At 41.7% G+C, this 20,693-nt stretch overlaps 1 protein-coding gene across 1 annotated transcript in view; it reads right to left on the bottom strand.

The window, feature by feature from the left end:
• Positions 1 to 20,693, bottom strand: part of LOC124594484 (sphingomyelin phosphodiesterase-like) — a 148,684-nt gene that overhangs the window by 52,334 nt on the left and 75,657 nt on the right. Inside the window, exon 5 of the mRNA XM_047132860.1 lies at positions 15,183 to 15,407. Coding sequence (XP_046988816.1) covers positions 15,183 to 15,407 — 225 coding nt within the window. The remainder of the gene's footprint in view (positions 1 to 15,182; positions 15,408 to 20,693) is intronic.

Raw genomic sequence — 20,693 nt, 5'->3', positions numbered from 1 at the left:
ACTGTTCCTCATCAGCCAAGTATTATTTTAGACGAAAATAACAAAAACGAGAAGACTCCAAGTTCACAAGGAAACACAGCAGTAGTGGTAGAACCAACATTTCAAGTGTCAGAAACAGCACCACCATCAACAACAACAAATAGAAGGCTGTTGGACAGAAGAAATGCTGAGCCTCATTCTCATCTCAACGATTTTTTATGTGTGGGCCTGAAGAAAAAGAAGGGACAACAGCAGGTAGTGTCAGGTGTCTCCTCTCTCCTGTCTCAAGGCAGACTCCAATGGATTCTCAGTCAGGTAACAGCACTAATAGACTGAAAAAGCAAGAGGAAGGCATCTATTTCTTTCATCAAAATATAAGGGGCCTCTTAAACAAAACAGATCAATTCCTTATTAACATTAGTGAAAAGGACAGTATAAATAATGCCCAGATTTTGTGCTTAACTGAGCACCATGTTACTGATAAATGTGCCTTGCCATCTATAGTAAGTTATACTTTAGTAACATACTACTGTAGGGAAAGTAAAGATAAAGGTGGAGTAGCAATTTATGTTAAGGATAGTGTAGCATACAAAGCTATAGATATTAAGAAATATTGTGTGGAACAACAATTTGAGGCATGTGCCACAGAAATAACAACTAAATTCTACCCAATAATAGTGTTGGCTGTCTACAAGGCTCCTTCAAGTGACATAAAAACTTTTCTGCATTCAATGGAACTCCTTCTGTCATGGTTACTTTCAAAAGCGAAGGATATTGTAGTATTAGGTGATTTCAATATAAACTTTTTGACAGAAAATAAGAATAAAATAGACTTTGAGATTGTGATGACCTTACACAATCTGACATCAGTAATAAACTTCCCAACAAGAATTACATCCGAGTGCCAAACTATGATTGACAACATTTTTTTAGATGTAAATAGACATCAGAATTATATTGTCAGGCAGGTTATAAGTGGGCTTTCAGATCATGATGGACAAATTCTCACTATTTATGACGTTATTCTGTTCAAAAAAGAATTTCCTCGATGGAAATTCATAAGAGTAATTAATGAAGAGGCGAAAGGAACTTTCAACCACAGGTTGCAGCAAATGGATTGGTCTTTAGTTTATAGCCATGATGATATTGATACTAAATTTAACTGTTTTATAAATGAATTCTGTGCTCTTTTTGAAGAAATATTTCCCAAGAAATGGGTCAGAAACAGTGCTTCCAATTCTGTTAGCAAGCCTTGGATTACAAAAGGTATAAAACAGTCATGTAAAACCAAAAGGGAAACTTATGCTGCAATAAGATTCTGTAAAGATGTAGAAAAATGGGAACACTATAGAATATACTGTAAAATTTTGAAGAAACTAATACAGAAATCAAAAGCCCTTTATTATGAGAAGAAAATAGATAATTCTAATAATAAAATAAAAGCAATTTGGAGCCTTGTAAAAAAAAGAAACAGGAAGAGATACAACAAGTAAAGAAGATATAAATAATATCAGATATGAAGGTATCCTAGTAGATAACCCCAAAACGGTGGCTGAGATTTTTAATAAACACTTCCTATCAGTAACTCAACAGATTGGTTGCAAGCCCGATGTTGATGAAGCTGTAACTCTTTGTCAAGCCATATATTCAAACACAATTTCAGAAATGCACCTTAATCCTGCCACTGTAGAAGAAATTCAAAAAATCATCATGTCTCTAAAAAGTACGAATTCTGCAGGGGTTGATAATATATCTAGTAATTTATTGAAATATTCTTGTGTGTGGACAAGGGACATTCTCTGTCATATTTGCAATGCTTCCCTTCAGAAAGGTGTTGTTCCCAGTAGACTTAAGTATGCCATCGTGAAGCCCCTGTACAAAAAGGGCAATGAAGCTGAACTAACTATCGACCTATCTCTTTGCTGACAGCTTTCTCCAAAATTCTAGAAAAGCTAATACATGTAAGAATTACTGATCATCTCATGAAGAATGGAGTTCTCAGCAAGAGCCAATTTGGCTTTCAAAAGGGCCGTTCAACAGAAGACGCAGTCTACGCACTTGCAAATGAAGTCCTAGAAACCCTTACTGAAAAAATGCTAGCACTTGGTGTCTTCTGTGATTTATCCAAAGCGTTTGACTGCGTTGATCACCAGATTCTCTTGCAAAAAGCAAAATTAGCAGGAATAAGTGGTGTTGCAGGCAATTGGCTACAGTCGTACCTCCAAGACAGAAAACAAAAAGTTGTGTTGAATAGCTCGGGTGGAGTATATGACACTTCCTCAGATTCTGAATGGAGTTCCATTACATGTGGAGTGCCCCAGGGCTCAATTCTTGGGCCACTATTATTCCTGATTTTTATAAATGATCTACCATCATGTACAAGCCTGCTGTGTAAATTTACATTATCTGCTGATGATACCACAATTTTTATGAGCAGTAGAACAGACAACAATCTTGAGGAACTTATTAATCACATACTCTCAGATATTGTTAATTGGTTCAAGGTGAATGGTCTCTCATTAAATTCCAGTAAGACCAGCTTTATTCAATTCTGTACAAAAACAGAAAAAGAGAGAGAGATAAGTGTGACATGTGGTAATCAACCAATAGTTAGAACGGAAACAACCAAATTTCTTGGGCCAATATATTTTTTCTCTCATGCGTTTTGTTTGTGAAAATATAGATATATTTCAACCAAACAGTAATTATCATGAGCATAACACACGGAGGAAGAATGACATACACAGTGAACTCAGAAATTTGAGCTTGGCACAAATGGGTGTCCACTACACTGGAGCAAAACTCTTCAACGCTCTTCCTCCCGAAATAAAGACAAAGATTCGTAACAAGAGTGAGTTTAAGAAAGCACTAAAAATATTTCTGTTAGAAAAAGCTTTATACAATCTAGATGAATTTTTAACTAAATAAATTGTAATATTTTAATATTATATAATACAAGTTGACATAATGCCACTAAGAATTTTATTTAGCCTGAGCTCTGTATCTGTGTGTGCTCCATATCTGTTTTCTGTAGTGTTTTAATGATTCTAAGAAAATATGTATTTTCTTTTTCTGTATTGCTGCCCAAAGAATTTACTGTGTAAATTTTTATATAATTATTTACTCAAATTTCTGTATATGCTATAAGATTATCAGGTTGTATTTGTAAAAAACGGACTCGTTCCACGTTCTTGTGTATCCAACACAGTTGGACCTATGGAACACGAAATAAATCAAATCAAATCAATCAAATCAAATCAACATGTTCACTGCTGAGTTTAAAGATCCTCACATGCTGTGCCATCTACACACTCACTATGAAGCCTGGTGAATAACTGATAGTTTGCTCTGAAAACATTCTGACTGGCATACATTTTACGCCCACATCGATACTGTATGAATATGTCTGTCACCTCTGTTAACACACATATGATAGCCATGTGACCCTCATTCTTTATCTTGTCACTGATATTTACCATTAGAGATGACTAATCCCCATGCCTTGTGTCAGTAAAAGTTCAGTGTTGTACTAGTGTTGAGGTGGCAACTTTGTGCAGTGACTCATACTGTTACCAAATGCATAAAATTTAGCAAGTGACTTTCTACAAGGGCCATTAATTTGTGAGACTAATTCATTTCCTTTTGTGTTGCAATTCAGTTTTTAAAGAAAAGTGTCATTCTTTCTAACCATGTGTAGAACTGTACTTTATATAATATCCATCATGATGCAGACCACTGCATTGTATTTGGTTTAGTAAATTGGGTAGGAAAACATTTCCACATATCCTTTCACCCTGAATTTTAATGCGACACTCAAATCTTTCTTTTATTTTCGTTACTGCTTACTTGTACTTATTACATATCACGCATCTTTCCCTATAGATTATCCCAACTTTTCTCAGAATTTCAAATATCTTGCACCATATTATGCTTTTTCCAGATTGACAAATCATATGAACGTATCTTGATCTTTCTTCAGTCTTCTTCCATTATCAATTGCAACATCAGAACTGAATCTCTGGTGCCTTTACCTTTCCTAAAGTCAAACTGATCATCATCTAACAGGTCCTCAATTTTCTTTACCATTCTTCAGTATATTATTCTTGTCAGCAACTTGGATGCATGTTCTGTTAAGCTGATAGTACAATAATTCTCGCACTTGTTGGCTCTTGCTGTCTTTGGAATTCAGTAGATGATGATGATGATGATGATGATGATGATGATGATGAGTCCCATACTTCTTAACAGAGCGTAGGGGAGCGAGACAGGAGACCTCTCGCTGCCTTACTAGGCAAGGTCCTAGTGGAGGTGGTTTGCCATTACCTTCCTCTGACCGTAATGGGGATGAATGATGATGATGATGACAACACAACAACACTCAGTCATCTCAAGGCAGGAAAAATCCCTGACCCTGCCGGGAATCGAACCTGGGACCCCGTGCTCGGGAAGTGAGAACGCTACCCCGAGACCGGTGCAGAAAAGTCTGATGGTACATTGCCATTCTCATACATTCTACACGCCAATGCAAATAGTTGTTTTGATGCTTTTCCCCCAAAGATTTAAGAAATTTTGTTGGAAAGTTATCTATCCCTTTTGCTTTATTTGATCTTAAGTCCTCCAAAGCTCTTTTAAATTTTACCTCGATACTGGATCCCCTCTCTTCCCTATCAACTCCTGTTTCTTCTTCTGTCATGCCATCAGACAATTCCTTCTCCTGATAGAGGCCCTTAGTGTACTCTTTCCACCTATCTGCTCTCTACTCTACATTTAACAGTGGAATTCTCAATGCTCTCTTTGTGTCAGTACTCCTGCTTCTAATTTCACGGAAGACTGTTTTGACCTTTCTATATGGACTTCCTATTTATTTCTTTCCTAAGTGCCTTGTATCTCTGTATTTCTGAATTTGCCTGCACATCTTTTTGTACTTCCTTCTTTCGTCAATCAGCTGAACTACTTCTGTTACCCTTGGTTTCTCTGCAGTTATCTTCCTTGTACCTATGTTTTTCTTTACAGCTTCTTTGATTGCTATTTCTAATTATGTCCATTCCTCTTCAACTAAACTGCTCATTAAGATATTCATTATTGCAATATCTATAGTCTCAGAGAACTTCAAGTGTATCTCCTCATTAATTTGTATTTCTGTATCCCACTTCTTTGCACACTGTTTCTTCCTGACTAGTCTCTTAAACTTCAACCTACCGCTCATCATTATAAAATTGTGATCCGAGTCTGTATCTGTTCCTGTGTACATCTTACATCTACCTTAAGAAAGAATTCATTCTGAAAGCTTCAAGTTTTTTTCTTTTTTGCGTATGCCTGTTGACAACTCACTGCTTCTGCTTTCTGGTGGGTAGTCTCCTTTGCTCAAAAAGTATTTATTTTCTGAATTTAATGACATCACATTTATTCTGCCACTAGCTGCATTCCCTTTTGCTTCATCAGGTGGAGGTGTGTGTATTTCATTTCAGACAACCCACACATCTTTAATACTTTGTAATTACAAAGTAAAATACCATTTTATTCCAGGAACAGTGTACTGTTGCAAATAAGAATTAATTACTATCAAACCTGAGATGTTGCACATGGAATTTCCTCTCTTCGCAATATATATCACTTTCTCAAACCTCTCTTGTCCCCATCCCCTTATATCTTGCAATTAATTCCCCACAAAGGAGCAAATAACTCCAGAGAGTCATTTTCACTCTGTTGTTGATTCTACACTGGCTATCTAATTTTTGTACTGGTAGGAAATTCTCTTCTTATATTTTATTATTGTTCCTTGACTTTACAGTTGACTGAGTTATAGACTTTGCAGAATCTGAACAGAAGTTCAACAGAACCTTAAATAATGTTGCTGTTAATTTTCATTGCGGCTTCCACTCTCATAAGGTCTTGTAGGGGTAATTTCACTACATAAAGGAAAACACTTGTGTGGAATTTATACTGTGAACGACCACCTTTATTGTACCGCACAAACACACTTCATACATACGTTAACGCGGGAAAACGAACACTCCCGTGTCCTCCAAAGAACCCCGCTCGTAAAGATAATCTCTCAGTGTCTTGTCGACTATCGACTTGTCACTCCCAAACAGCCCCCCCCCCCCCCTGAAGTGCGGAGCACCCGGTATGGTGGAGTACTTAAACTTCACCTCTCGGCCTGCCCGAGTGCGGATAGTGCGGGTGTGGGTGCTGCTTGCTGATTCTGTTGCTGCATTAGGCCCCCTGGTGTGGGGCTCATGTGGGACACAGCTGTCTGGTTCTGCGGAAGGTGTGGGTTCGTTGCAAGTTGTGTCTGAAGTCGTCTGTGAGACTGTCGTTGCTGTCATTGTCCAAGCGGGTTTTACTCGCTCAATGGAAACTTTGGTCGACTTTCCCTGGAGAAGGATGTCCATTGTGTGTGTGTCCCGTCCTAGCACTTGGTATGGTCCAGTGTACGGTGGCTGTAACGAATGACGTACCAGGTCTGTGCGGAGCATGATGTGGGAACAAGTATCGAGGGACTTGTGTATGAACACTGGATGCGTGCCGTGCTGAGACGTCGGGGCTGCACGTAGTGTCTCTGCCTGCTTCCTCATTTGTTGCAAGAGGTGGGGTAGTTGTGTGTCATCTGGGAGAGGAACTGGTGCAAGGAATTCTGCTGGAACTCGGAGTGGTTCTCCGTATACCAACTCTGCCGAGGAACAATTGATGTCTGTTTTTAATGCGGTCCGTAACCCCAACAAAACCAATGGCAACGCTTGAGTCCATGAGTCCTCGTGGCACATCAGGGCAGCCTTTAAGGTCCGGTGCCACCTTTCCACCAAACCGTTGCTGGCCGGGTGGTAGCTGGTAGTACGGTTTCGTTGGAAACCGCAGAGTTTTGACAGTTGTTGGAACAGTGTTGACTCGAACTGGCGTCCTTGGTCGGTGGTAACGAAAAATGGGCACCCAAAACGAGCCATCCAAGTTTCCAAGAATGCGCGTGCAGTAGTCTCTGCAGAAATGTCCCTGATTGGTGTAGCCTCTGCCCGCCGCATGCAACGATCCATTGCCGTAAACAAGTACCTGTAACCTTCTGAAGGGGGGAGGGGTCCAACCAAGTCAATGTGTACATGCCCAAAACGTGCCGTTGGGTTTGGGAATTGTCCTACTGGAGCGTGAACATGGCGTCCCACTTTGCTACGTTGACACTGATAGCAGCTGCGGGCCCACTCCCGTGTATCTTTCTTGATTGAAGGCCACACAAAACGGTCCGTCACTAATTTCACTGAGGCATTCGTTCCCGGGTGCGCCAGGTTGTGAATGCTGTCGAATACCTTTCGTCGGAACTGGGGGGTGATGTATGGGCGTGGTCTAACCGTGGAGGTGTCGCACCATACCTTACATGGGCTGCAGGGGACGTCCACACGTTGTAAACGTAGGCCAGTGGACGGGTCCACCAACAAGGATTGCAGCTGCGTATCTGAAGCCTGAACCCTTGCCAATTCGGAATAATCTAACATTGGACTTATCCCATTAATACGTGAAAAATAGTCTGCCACAATGTTTTCGGCACCATGGATGTGACGCACGTCTGTTGAAAACTGGCATATAAACTCTATATGGCGGGCCTGGCGGGGGGAACATGAATCGCTGACTTGGTAGAAAGCTGCCACGAGAGGTTTGTGGTCGGTGTATATGGTGAATTGCCTGCCCTCAACTAAGGGGCGGAAGTGCCTGAGGCTTTCATACATTGCAAGGAGTTCCCTGTCATATGCACTCCAACGAGTTTGACTCATCTGTAGTTTTTGTGAGAAGAAACTTAGTGGCTGCCAATGACCCTTCACTCTCTGGTGCAGTGCTGCCTCGATTGCGACTTGGCTTGCGTCCACTACTATGGCTAGCTGAGCTCCTGGTGCAGGGTGTGCAAGCCCCACTGCGTTGTGAAGGATGTTTTCCAGTGCCTTGAAAGCCGAGTCCATCTCGGGTGTCCATGGGAGTGGGCGCTTGCCAATTTTGTTGTGTCCGGCCAAGGCATTGTTCAGTGGCGTCTGGATTGCTGCTGTTCCGGGGAGGTGGCGACGATAGAAATTTATCATCCCTAGGAACCGTCGGAGATCGTGGTAGGTTTGAGGCCGTGGTAGGGCACGCAATAACTCCAGCTTCTCTGGCAGTGGGAAAATGCCCTGAGCTGACACTTTATAACCCAGGAAGGTTACAACGGGTTCCCCAAACACACACTTGTCCTTGTTAAGTGTAATTCCATGAGCACTAAGCCTGCTTTGCACCTCACTTACGTGTTTCTGGTGGTCAGAAACATTCTCCGAAAACACCAGAATATCGTCTAAATAGGCGAAACAATATGGTAGTCCTCTTAGTATGCTGTCTAGGTATCGTTGCCATGTCTGGGCCGCATTTTTCAGCCCAAATGGCATCACCAAATATTCAAACAGCCCGAATGGGGTTGTCACTGCAGTCTTTGGTATGTCCTGCTCTGCCATTGGGATCTGATTATAAGCCTTACGGCAATCCAAAACACTGAATATGGATGCCCCAGCCAGTGAATGGGTGAAATCCTGTAGATGTGGCACAGGGTATCTGTCTGGAACAGTTCGGGCGTTCAAAGCTCGATAATCACCGCACGGGCGCCATGACCCATTCTTTTTACGGGCGAGATGCAGAGGAGAGGACCACGGACTGTTGGATGGCTGTATAGTTCCTTCCTGTAGCATCTCGTTGAAAATGGCCTTGGTTTCCCGCAAGCGATCAGGTGCAAGCCTGCGAACATGTGAGGAGACTGGTGGGCCTGGAGTTGTACGGATGTGGTGCACCGTCTCATGCTTCGCCCTGCTCTTTCTTGTTCCCTGTTGTGGTTTGGGTGTCGCCCTTGTGGTTGAAACAGCTGGAGCCTGTTGTTGTGTCGTTAACTGTTATGATGTCATTTGAGCCATGTGCTGGTCAGCTTCCTTCGTTGCTATGGTGTCCTCCCAGGTGGGTGCACTGAGGTTATCTACCCTTTGGCATGCATGAGAAGTCGGACGTCCTTGTATTCCCGGAATAACAAATCCATTGACAGAATGGACGAGTTGTGACTTGTGTAAATCCACGGACAATGCATGTTTTGCCAGGAAATCAGCACCTAGTATAGGTTGATCGATATTGGCCGTAACGAAGGTCCAGTTGCATTCTTCTGGTAGCCCAATGTCCACTGGCAGTGTTTTCTGTCCATATGTGTGGATGACTGAGTCGTTGACTGCTTTCAAAGTGGTCTCTTCAGTGCGTCTGTCTGAAGGGAAGAAATTTACAGGCAGAGTGCTGACATCTGAGCCGGTGTCGACCAAGAGCATCCATCCTGTAGAGCGATCAGGAACGAAAAGTCTTTGTGAAGCAGCGTACCTTACAGCTGTGGGAGAAGTCGATCCACATAACGTAGGCTCGTGCTGAAATGGGGGCGTTCCCCTTCCATGCGTCTGTGAGTTTAGGCGCAGTTGCTTGTTGTCACGGTCGGCTGCGCCTAAAGCAGGCCGTGGGATGCGTTTGGGTGCGAGCACGGCGTCTTACACTTTGTAGCTTGCGCGCCGAAGCGCTGGTGGAACCAGCAATAACCGGTGCCGTTGTTTGCGTGACGTGGCGGTCGCGTCGGCTGGCGACGACGCGTGTGTGTGTCAGCCGCCGCAACGTCGCGTGGCTCTAGCCACTGCAGTTGGGCTGTCAGCTGATCGATGGCAGCGCGGAGAGATCGGAAATCTTCGGTCGCGTCCGGCGCTTGTCGTGCGGTCGTGGCAGCACAAGCTGGAGGCGCCGCGTCGACCGGCTCCGGCCGTGCTCGGCTGGTGTCGTTGGCCGAGGTGGTTGCGGCGGCGGCCACTGTGGCGCGTGAGTCGAACAGGGAGTGCGCTCTATCAGCTACTTGCAGCAACTCGCATAATGGCCGGCCCTTGTAAGCAATTAAGGTTAAGCCCACCTGCGGAGGTAACTGCTGTTGCCATATGTGCAAAAGTAATGTGTCTGAGATCACGGAAGGGTCCACCATAGCACGTAAATGCCCATAAAAGTCTGAAGGTGACAAGGCGACCTGTCACCGCGTTTCTCATGGTACAGGAGCTGTGATATCCGCTGATCCACAGGTTTTGTACAACGCGAAATTAAAGCCGTCTTGAGAGTGGCGTAGGCTTGTTGTGGTGGGGGTTGCATAATTATATCCGATACCACTGACGACGCACGTTGGTCCAGGTTGCATATCACTAGCGTGAACTGTTCAAAATCGTTGACTATTTGTTGCTGCACGAAAATGTTCTCCATAATAGCGAACCAAATTTCCGCACGCTCGGGAACGAAAGGTGGGGGTTGAATTTGTAACCGCGACGCGGGTGGCCCACGATCACTTGCGAACGGAAAGTGCGAAACTCGTGGGAGCGGTACCGACGCGGGTGATGAAAACGGGAGCACTTTGGGTCTGATATCGGCGTGTCCTGCGCACTGGTTGCGCGAGGCAATGTCCTGTGGTGGCGGCGCGGGACCCGCCGGCACACGCGGCGCGGTTGGAAACGTAACGTCATGGGCGAAGTCGGTTTGAGATGTAGGCGTCCGTGGCACTGTGAACTGAGGGTTTTGCTGCATCGTGTCGAGCTCCTTTTTGATGTTTTGGATGACGCCATCGATGTCGCAGAAGAGGTTCTGTGCAGACGACATGTCGATACGAGACGTCGCGGAAAATATCTCAAGAAACTTGCCTACTTCACACTGCTTAGTTACGGGGTCACCACTTATGTAGGGGTAATTTCACTACATAAAGGAAAACACTTGTGTGGAATTTATACTGTGAACGACCACCTTTATTGTACCGCACAAACACACTTCATACATACGTTAACGCGGGAAAACGAACACTCCCGTGTCCTCCAAAGAACCCCGCTCGTAAAGAGAATCTCTCAGTGTCTTGTCGACTATCGACTTGTCACTCCCACAGTCTCATTAACATTTGCATCATTTTATGTTCTAGTTAGCTTCCAGTTTAATTCCTAAATAGTGCTTTTTGCTCCAATGGCAACTTCAGTTTCATTGATTGTATGGATCTCTGGTCTCAAAAGGTTACTAAAGTCTGCAGCTACCTGATATTCAGAAGCGTAATTTATGTTTGTTTGGTTGTGGATTTCACCTCTTGTAGTAACCCATAAATGGTAAAAGCTGTACAGTTGTGAAATATGTAAGACAACAAGAATCCTCACATTTTCTTAGAGGTTGTTGATTTTCAGCTATGGTATATGAATGTTAGTGGAAGTGATACTGTCGTAATACCATTTTCCTTGGATTGCTACACATATTGAGCATCGATAGCATGTCACAGTGTCCATGTGTAAAGCAGTGTGTGATTACAGAGTATAAAGCTTTGTTTTTTTTCTCTTTAATTTTGTCAGTTTCTTTTTTCTGGCATGGTCATGGATAATTGAGAAGTCACATTCACCTATCTGAGAATTTCAATATTTCTGGGATGATGTAAGACAACTCATTATGAGGACAGTATGAAATACAATAGAATAAACTGCCTAGACCACATTGGCAATGGAAATCACTGTGGGCTTAACATATGCATTGATCTTAGCTGGGTGGCGCATTTCAAATAACTTTTACCTTTCACCTATCACATCTTTTGATTGATATTGTAATGTAGTAATCATGAGTTAACAGGAAGCTTCACACACATTGCAAATGGAATCAGCAACCAGGAACAAATAATCTGTAGAAAAAGAAACATGCATCTGTTGGAAAATATATCAGTACTTAAGGCTTTCATTTATTGCTGTAAAGAAGATAATACTTAAGAGTTTGCTTCCTTCTCTATTTGTGTATGGCTGTTACCTGTGCACCTGGAAAAATAATGTTGATTTTGATCAGATGATGGCATATGCCACGTGGGGGATAGCAAATCTACTGATAATGGTTTTGTCATTGTCTGCCAACAGATAGTGTAGTGGCATAGCTCCCAGAGTGCCATATGTGTCTACTCTTTAATAGGCAATGCTCAAAGCCAGAAGTCTTAGTGTGATGCAAACGTAGCCAACTGAGTGAGTTTAAAAGGGGTCAAATTGTGGCCTTCCACTTGGTGGGATGGTCATTTCAGAGAATTGCCACACAAGTTGGATGTGTTGCTTCAGTTGTGCAATGGTCTTGGTATCAGTGGTCACTTGAACATTCTCACACCTGTAGATGAGGTTCTGGATGTCCACAAAGTGCAGACTCCTATCAGGATTGTCGTATTGTAAGGGTATAATGGTTGATTCAACAGCTAACACACCACAGGTAACAGGACTTGTGAGGCCAGGTGTGTCAACATGAACTGTTTCAAAACAGTTACTAGCAGTGGGACTAGGGGCACACAAACCCTTATCCTGTCTTCCACTCAAGCCTTTAGCCCATCTTTCACTCACACCACAGCATTAACATGCATGGCTCAACTGATGATGTCAGAGGATCACTTGGAAGATGAAATGGCATGGCATGGTCATCAGCAATGAAAGTGGTTTCTGCCTGCCTGTAAGGGATGGGCGTTTGAGTGTATGATGTAGAATGCTGTCTCTCAGAGTGCATTTGTCCAAGACACAATGCTCCCACTCCAGCCTCATGATCTGGGGTGTGATAAGCTGCAACTCTCATTATCCTTTGGTGTTTCTGTAGGCGACGCTATCCAGAGCTCACTATGTACAGAATGCTGTTAGACACATTCTTTTGTGTTCTTGCAAACAAAAGGTGATGTGCTGTTCCAACAGGATAATGCTTGCCCACACACTGCCTGTGAAACTCAACATGCTCTGCAAGACATGCAGCAACTTCCCTGGCCAGTACAATCTCCAGATCTGTTTCCAGTTGAGTACATGGGGGATACAATGGATGAGAAGTGACTTGCTTTACTCATCACCCAACAATTTTTACAGAACTACATGAATAGGTCAAGCACGCCTGGCATAAAATATCCACGTACAGTATTCGCCAGCTGTACCATTGACTGAATGCTAGAACAGCCACCTGTGAAGGCTACACCACTTACTCAATATAGGTATTTCAGCATGGGTCAATACCTGGTACCTCAGAATCACTTGTGCTATTGAGTACTCCATATGCATTGTTGCAACAATAAATCTTGGGTGTACTGAAAACCTCTAAATGGGTGTATTATTTTTTTCCGGCAGTGTTCAAGCAGTATGATTCAAAATTCTTGTTACAGGCTTCTAAGGGTTATAGGGGAGACTCAATAGATGAAACTCTGATAAGGGGCCCATGTATGGACGTGTACAGTTTGGATGTAAAATTAGTTTTAAGATGAGAAGAGGCTTCCATCATCAGTCGTTGTTGTATTATGACACTGCATAACATCTTCATCACTACAACAATGACTGTGAGAAACTGATATGTTCAATACCTGGAGGATTGGGTGTGGTGTTCCAAGGATTCACTGTTGTCTCGGCTTTGAAGAGGACATCCTTTGCAACACAGAAGAGAAACATAGGACAAGTACTTGATACATTTCCCACACCATGTGCTCCTTACAGCACACGGGTCAGAGCTCATCGTTTCTGCTGTGTGTATACTGTGAATCGGGAGATGTAAAAGTGATCAGGTTCTACATCCCAATGATACATTTCTGGATAAGGGTTCCTTATCAGAACTTCATCTATTAAGTCCCCTCTGCAACCCCAAAGAAGCCTGTAATAATGATCATGTATCATCCTGTATAAAGCAGAGCGATGTGTGTATGATAGAGATCACCTCCCAAACCATTGAATGAATTTCAACCAAATTATCACAGAAACAGTAGGCCTTACGAATATCATCTAGCTCCAATAGGAATGGAAATACATGCAAAAACATGTTATTTCCAGCAGGCTGCATTACACAACAGGTATATTGTGTGGAAACAATATCGGCCTGCCAAATCATCCTGTTTTGTAGGGCAGCTTACATATCACAGACAAGAAATGGTTTTCCAGGCTCTGACATGTAGGCTGCCTGCATGGCAGGTGGATGTGTTGCGCTGTAGTAGTACAGGCGTGCTTTATCAACATGCTTTGCTTGGTGGCCTGTACATCAGAAGAATTAAATGATTTTCAAGGCCCTGGTGTGTAGCCTGCCCTGCATGACAGGTGTGTTGTTGGAGTAGTATTGGCCTACTCCATTGTTTATTGAATTGTATTGCAGGGACTACACATGCCAATGAGCATGGCTAGGGACAGTTTGAGATGGACAGAGAATGGGATGGACAGAGTAAGGAGGAGAAGGAAATGAAGAGAAAGACAGGGGAGGTGCACGAAGCAGATGGAAGGGAAGGTGTGGAGGGGTAGTGTGCAGGTAGAGAAGGGAAAGGGAGAGGTGGAAAAAGTGAGAGAGAGGGATGGAGAATATGGTCAGAGGGAAGGGGACAAAGATATGGTCCAATACAGGTGGTAGACGAAATGGACAAAGAAAGAGGGAGGAGGAGATGAAGAGAAAAAAAGAGTGGGGGGGGGGGGGGGGAGTTGATAGACAGAGGTGGGACAATGAGGTGGACAGACAGAAGAGGAAGAGGTGGCCACAGAGAAGATGAGGAGGAGGTGTGTTCAATATATGTGTTGAATGCATACATGGTCGGAACTGTGGGGAAAAGGCTAGAACCACAATAAAGCACCAGTGTTTTGATAGTAAATTAACTTAGTAATTATAGTAGAGAGAAACATTCCACGTGGGAAAAATATATATAAAAAACAAAGATGCTGTGACTTACCAAACGAGAAAGTGCTGGTAGATAGACACAATAAAAAACACACAAACACACACAAATTTCAAGCTTTCGCAACCCAAGGTTGCTTCATCCTGATGAACTGGTACAAAAAGATGCAGGATTTTTTATGGCACCACCAAACAGACTCTTTTGCCACAACCATAAAAAGGGACATTTTTAAATGGAACCATAAAAAATAAATACTTCAATGGAATTATAAAAATGAACAGCCATCCTGATGAAGGAACCTTGGGTTGCGAAAGCTTGAAATTTGTGTGTGTTTGTGTGTTTTTTATTGTGTCTATCTACCAGCACTTTCTCGTTTGGTAAGTCACAGCATCTTTGTTTTTTATATATAACTTAATAATTATTAATACTTATTTTACTTATTGCTTGGTGCTGTGTATGAGTACTCAATACATGGGGATTTCACTTCCATCCCTGTGTATTTTGAATCTTGAAATCTAAAAAGAAGGGAAAGCACACTTACAGGATTATAAGTGACAGCATTTGTAAGCATAGACACCACACCATACCAGGGTATGTCACATTTCCTGTAGTCACCCCAGTAACCAGCAGCAGATGCTTCATCCGGTGCTTGACCCTGATCAATGCGGCAGCATGCCGGTGCTCCACATGTTGCAATGCTACCAGGTGAGTACTTTGGATCATGATGAGTATCTGTTATATGTAGCACTGTGAGAAGCTCAACCTCCTGGAAATGGCATAATATTGGAATTGGTAAGTTGCTCTACAGTATATTAAGCAATGTTTGTAAAGGTAAAACACCATATCACTATATTAAAAAAATTAAGAAGGGAGCAAATGACAAACAAATGCTTTTAAAAGTAAAACCTTATTCAAAGTGTAGTGTGGTATAAAATATGTTTATGAGAATAGATCACTACTTGCCAACTGGAAGAGATGCTGTGGCATTGGGTAGGTACATAAAAAAAATATGGAGAATTATATAGATTTTCAACAAAATTCTTCATCAGCTAAAAACACACACACACACACAGACACACACACACACACACACACACACACACACACACACACAGAGAGTGGGAGAGAGGTGGAGGTAGCACACAAGGTGTGCCTTTGTTAGCCCCAAGAAAGGATTCTGAAAGCTAAGCAGTCTTCTTCTATGTGTGTGTCTGCTTCTCAGCTACTCCCCTGTTTAGTGTATACTGATCTGTCCTCATAAATATTGCATTATAATCTGTTTGATTACTCAGTTGTGATATTTTGTTAAATATCGAAGTCTCTATTCTATTTCGTGTGCATCCCCTCAGCTGACTGATCATCATGTGTGACTACCATGCAGTGGGACAGCATTTGTTTCCCAACCAGGTCAGAGATTTTCTCCACTTGGTGACCGGATGTTGTGCTGTCCTCATCATCATTTCATCATCACTTCATCATCATTGACACACTAATCACCCAGTCTGGCATCAACTAAAAAGACTTGCAACTCTGTGGCCGAACATCACCAGGTGGCGACTCTCAGTCATCAATGCTATTCAATCATTTCATTTATGATATTTTGCCAAAAACTGACATTGTGATACCATCTCTGTGTAGAGACAGTAGTTAATTTTTACAAGAAGTAAAAATAGCAACCAGACAATGCTGACAATGCTACTTATTAAAAATAAATATCAGTATTACTGGTTTCTAGCCAACAAGTTCACCACCATCAGTTGGTTGTTCATGTTTATCCTTACATCCATCTAAACGTACTTTAAAATAATGATTAAGCCAAAACACACTGTCAAAAATAAAGATTACTTATTATAAGGAGCTATTTGGTGTATGTGCTCTAAGAATCATGTCATTATCAGACATATATTATGCTGCTGGCCCCACAGAAAAAAATTATATGTACTGAAGTAGGCCACTAATCTCAAATATAAAGGGCATTCAATAAGTAATGCAACACATCGTTTTTCAGACAACTTTGGCTGAAAAAGTGCAGAATCTATTGTGAGACATTGTAGAGTATTCCCACTTCAGTCCCTGTAGTTTCATGTAATTCCAATATGTGGCGACGCTATATGTAGTCTTCAAAATGGCATCTGTAGCAGTGGTGCATTCCATGTGAAGAGCTATCATTGAGTCTCTTTTGGCAGAAAACCAAAGCATTGCAGATATTCGCAGGTACTTTCAGAATGTCTATGGAGACCTGGCAGAGAACAAAAGCATGGTAAGCCATTGGGCAAGGCATCTGTCGTCACCCTGTACTGTCTGATTTACTACATGCAGGCTGGCTGAACATAGCTGTGACTCCTGTAATGTTGGAACATACAGACACTCATTCATAGTGATCAGCAGATTACAATCGAACACCTCACTGCTCAACTGGATGTCTGTCTTGGTAGTGGTGACATACTCATCCACCATTTAGGGTGCCCAAAGACTCGTGCCCCCTGGGTTCCTCACCACCTAACAGAAGACAATAAACAGCAACAAAGGACCATCTATGAAGAATTGCTTGAACATTACAAGGCTGATTGTGACAATCTTTTGCTGATCATCATCACAGGTGATGAAACATGGGTTCATCATTTCGAACTGCAAACAAAACAGCAATCCATGGAGTGGTGCCACACCACCTCTCCTCTGAAGAAAAAGTTCATGGCTGTATCCTCAACCTATAAAGTCATGGTGATAATCTTTTAGGGCTCTGAAGTAGTTATTCTGTTTGATATCCTCCCTCATGGTGCAACGATCAACTCTGGAGTGTACTGTGCTATTATGTGCTACCCTTAGGAAACTGAAGAAACAACTTAAGCATATGCATTTCCACAAAAATGTAGACAAACTACTTCTTCTCCATGACAACTTAAGGCCTCAAACAAGTCTGCACACCTGAGAGGAGCTCACAAAACTTCATTGGACTGTTCTTCCTGAACCATCCTAAAGCTGGGATCTCACACCTTCCAACTTTTGTCTGTTTGGCCCAATGAAGGATGTACTCTGTGGGAAGGAGTACTTGGATGATCGGGAGGTTACTGAGGCACCATAACATTGACTCTGATGTTGACAAATAGAGTGATGCCATGCAGGCATACATGTCCTCTCAGTAAGGTGGAATAAGGCCATCACACTAGACAGAGTTTATGTAGATAAATAGGATTTTGTAGCTAAAAGAGTTGGTAATAATATGAAATATTGGAATCCTGAATAAAACTAACCTGCTTTCAGAAAAAATTTGTTTTATTACTTATTGAATTCCCCTTGTACATTGCTGTTTTAAAACTTTTGATAATAATGATGGCAAAGAAACTGGCCTGAAATTCTTAAAAGTATAAATTTGTAAAGTGGTTTCACTAGTGAGTATTTCAGCCTGTCAGGAAACTGACTACACATGGAAGACACATTACACAGGTGACTGAGTACAGAACTAACGTATGGGGCACTGATCTTCATAATCCTAAATGAAATTTCGTCATACTCATTGGAATCTTTACTCTTTAATGATGTAATAACTGATTCAGTTTCACCTTTGCAAGTTTCTTGCAGCTGCATGTGATGTAGTTAGTTGCCTTAGAACACCAGTTTTCAAGAATTCTGTATGTTTACGTGTAACTCCAAAGTTTTGAAAAGTTCTGAACATCATTTATTATTCTGTAAAATATGAACCTCTTCAGAATTAGGTAACATTGGTACAAAAAGATGCAGAATTTTTTATGGCACCACCAAACTAAGACTCTTTTGTCACAACCATAAAAAGATACATTTTTCAATGGAACGATAAAAAATACATGTTTCAATGGAATTATAAAAAGGAACAGCCATCTGATAGTTAACTTGTCAATTTGAAATCTACAACAGCACTATTCATTTCCAATAAATAACATTATTAACAGTGGCTGTTTGAAGCTTTTACTTTTTGTAAGTTTCAACCTGTTATAAATCTAGTGACAAAGTTTTGGACTGTTATGCATGAAGTACTTAGCACTCAACAGGCACATGAACAAAACTGAAACTCTTACTAAGCTTTAACTAACTTACAAAAACACACTACATTTTCCTGGAAGGCTACATTGTCTTGGCACCAGGTTGTGGCATCAGGACAATGTATCTAGCCCAAATCAATGTAGTCCTATGTCTGTACATGTATATTCTTGTTAGTCCCAAGGAATGGCATTGTCTGAAAGCTTGGAAACAGTTTTGTCCAGTATTAGAGTTTCCTCCATCTCTAATGACTTTGATGTCAGAGGAACATTAAATTCTGATCATGTAAACTCACAGATCACTTTACTAAATAAGGTGCCCTAACATACCATGAAATTATCAATTTCACTTGCAATAATCTCATGAAACCTGGCAAAGTAATAGATAACAAGTACATAAACAATTACTGTACCAGAGGACAATCGTATAAACACAAAATATTTTCCAAAACAGCATCCTATGAGAAAAGTCTAATCAGCTTTGATGTCACATTGTACAATAACAATCAGAAGAAATGAAAGTTGTTCCTAAACCAATAATTAAGACCCAGCTAAGGGTGTTCTCAACAATGCGCTGTTTCTGTTCTGTAGAATTGTTTCTAAACATCTAACAGTAATTTTTCTTTAAGCATATGCACTGTGTGCCATTAACATAAAAAAATAACAAAATAGCGCTTATTGTGTACATACAGCATAGCAGGAAAGACAAAAAATTAAATTTGTAGGTGATTTTAGGAGATATACAGGGTGAAAAATTTAGTACCCACAAGGGCTGCCATTTGTGGCAACAATAATGACTCCAACCCAGTTGCATATCAAGTCAAACCTAGCTTGTATTACAGATGAAAGCACATCATTCCATGTTGCTTCAGTTCTACATAAGATTTCATCAATTGTAGTGGCTGATGAGTCTGCTGCTAATCTCTTGCCACCCCATGACCACATATTTTCAGTGGGTGAGGGATGTGAACATATGGGCCAGGGCAACTATAGAACACTGTCTGTATCAAAGTATATCAGGATAGGAGGGACAACGTTTGGTCTTGCCTTATATTGTTGAAAAATACTGTCATGGAGACCTCAAAGACAGGGCAAAGCCACTGGCCTTAACAAGTCAAAAATGGACAGCCTGCTGCAAAATTACCATCTGTATGAACCAGACGTCATCATGTTGTGTATCTCATGCCACCCTACAACAATTATGTCAGGTTCTAAGCCTGTATGACAGTGACAAATTGAATCTGGCAATTTTTGCTCTCTTTGGAGCCTCAACATGTCGATATGTCCCTCACGGAGCTGTATGCAGAATGACTCTTCATAAGAGTCCTCTTCAGAAGAGATATGGTACCATCATTTATTCCACTGCCAGCATGTATCAACCTGCTGCCATATCAAGAGAAGCCACAGCAGTGTTAACTGAGCTAACAGTCCATGGAGTCATCACATGGGCTGTGTGGATACTTGTCTTGCTGCAAAAAAGTCCACTTTCTGACTCAAGCATGTGGCATGGTTGTACGATCCATCATGCACAGGCAAGTGAGCACTATGTCTCTCCTTTCTGGCATTATTTGTGCATGATGTAGAGCTCTTGCATAGTGCTGAGTATGATCCCACTGAAGCCTCTGATTCCAAATCTGGGTGACAATCTTGGGAATATGATTGACAATATTATGGAATGATTAAGTACAATCCCTATAGGCCAGTAGCCTACCACTGTCAAATTCTGACACATGCTAGTAGATGTTTCTCCTTCTTACGTGAGGCATAACAAGTTCCTCTTGCAAGCAGCCAACATTCACATGCAATTACAAACTTCTGCACAACTTTTCCTTAGAATAGATACAAAAAGTAAATAGTGTTACTTGTAACTACTTTCTGTGATGTTGCTGAAATACTAATCATTTGTACGAGGTGCTGCCCAAAACATCTAAGAGTTTCATTGTGCTGTTCAAACCAGTAAGAGTACAATATTATGGTGCACATGTCTCAACATACATGTCTTAGCTACTGCTGCACAGACTACAATATTCTGTTGCCAC

This window comes from Schistocerca americana, chromosome 2, assembly GCF_021461395.2.
Source record: "Schistocerca americana isolate TAMUIC-IGC-003095 chromosome 2, iqSchAmer2.1, whole genome shotgun sequence".
In the NCBI taxonomy this organism is placed as follows: domain Eukaryota; kingdom Metazoa; phylum Arthropoda; class Insecta; order Orthoptera; family Acrididae; genus Schistocerca; species Schistocerca americana.
This window is presented reverse-complemented; position numbering and strand designations above follow the sequence as displayed.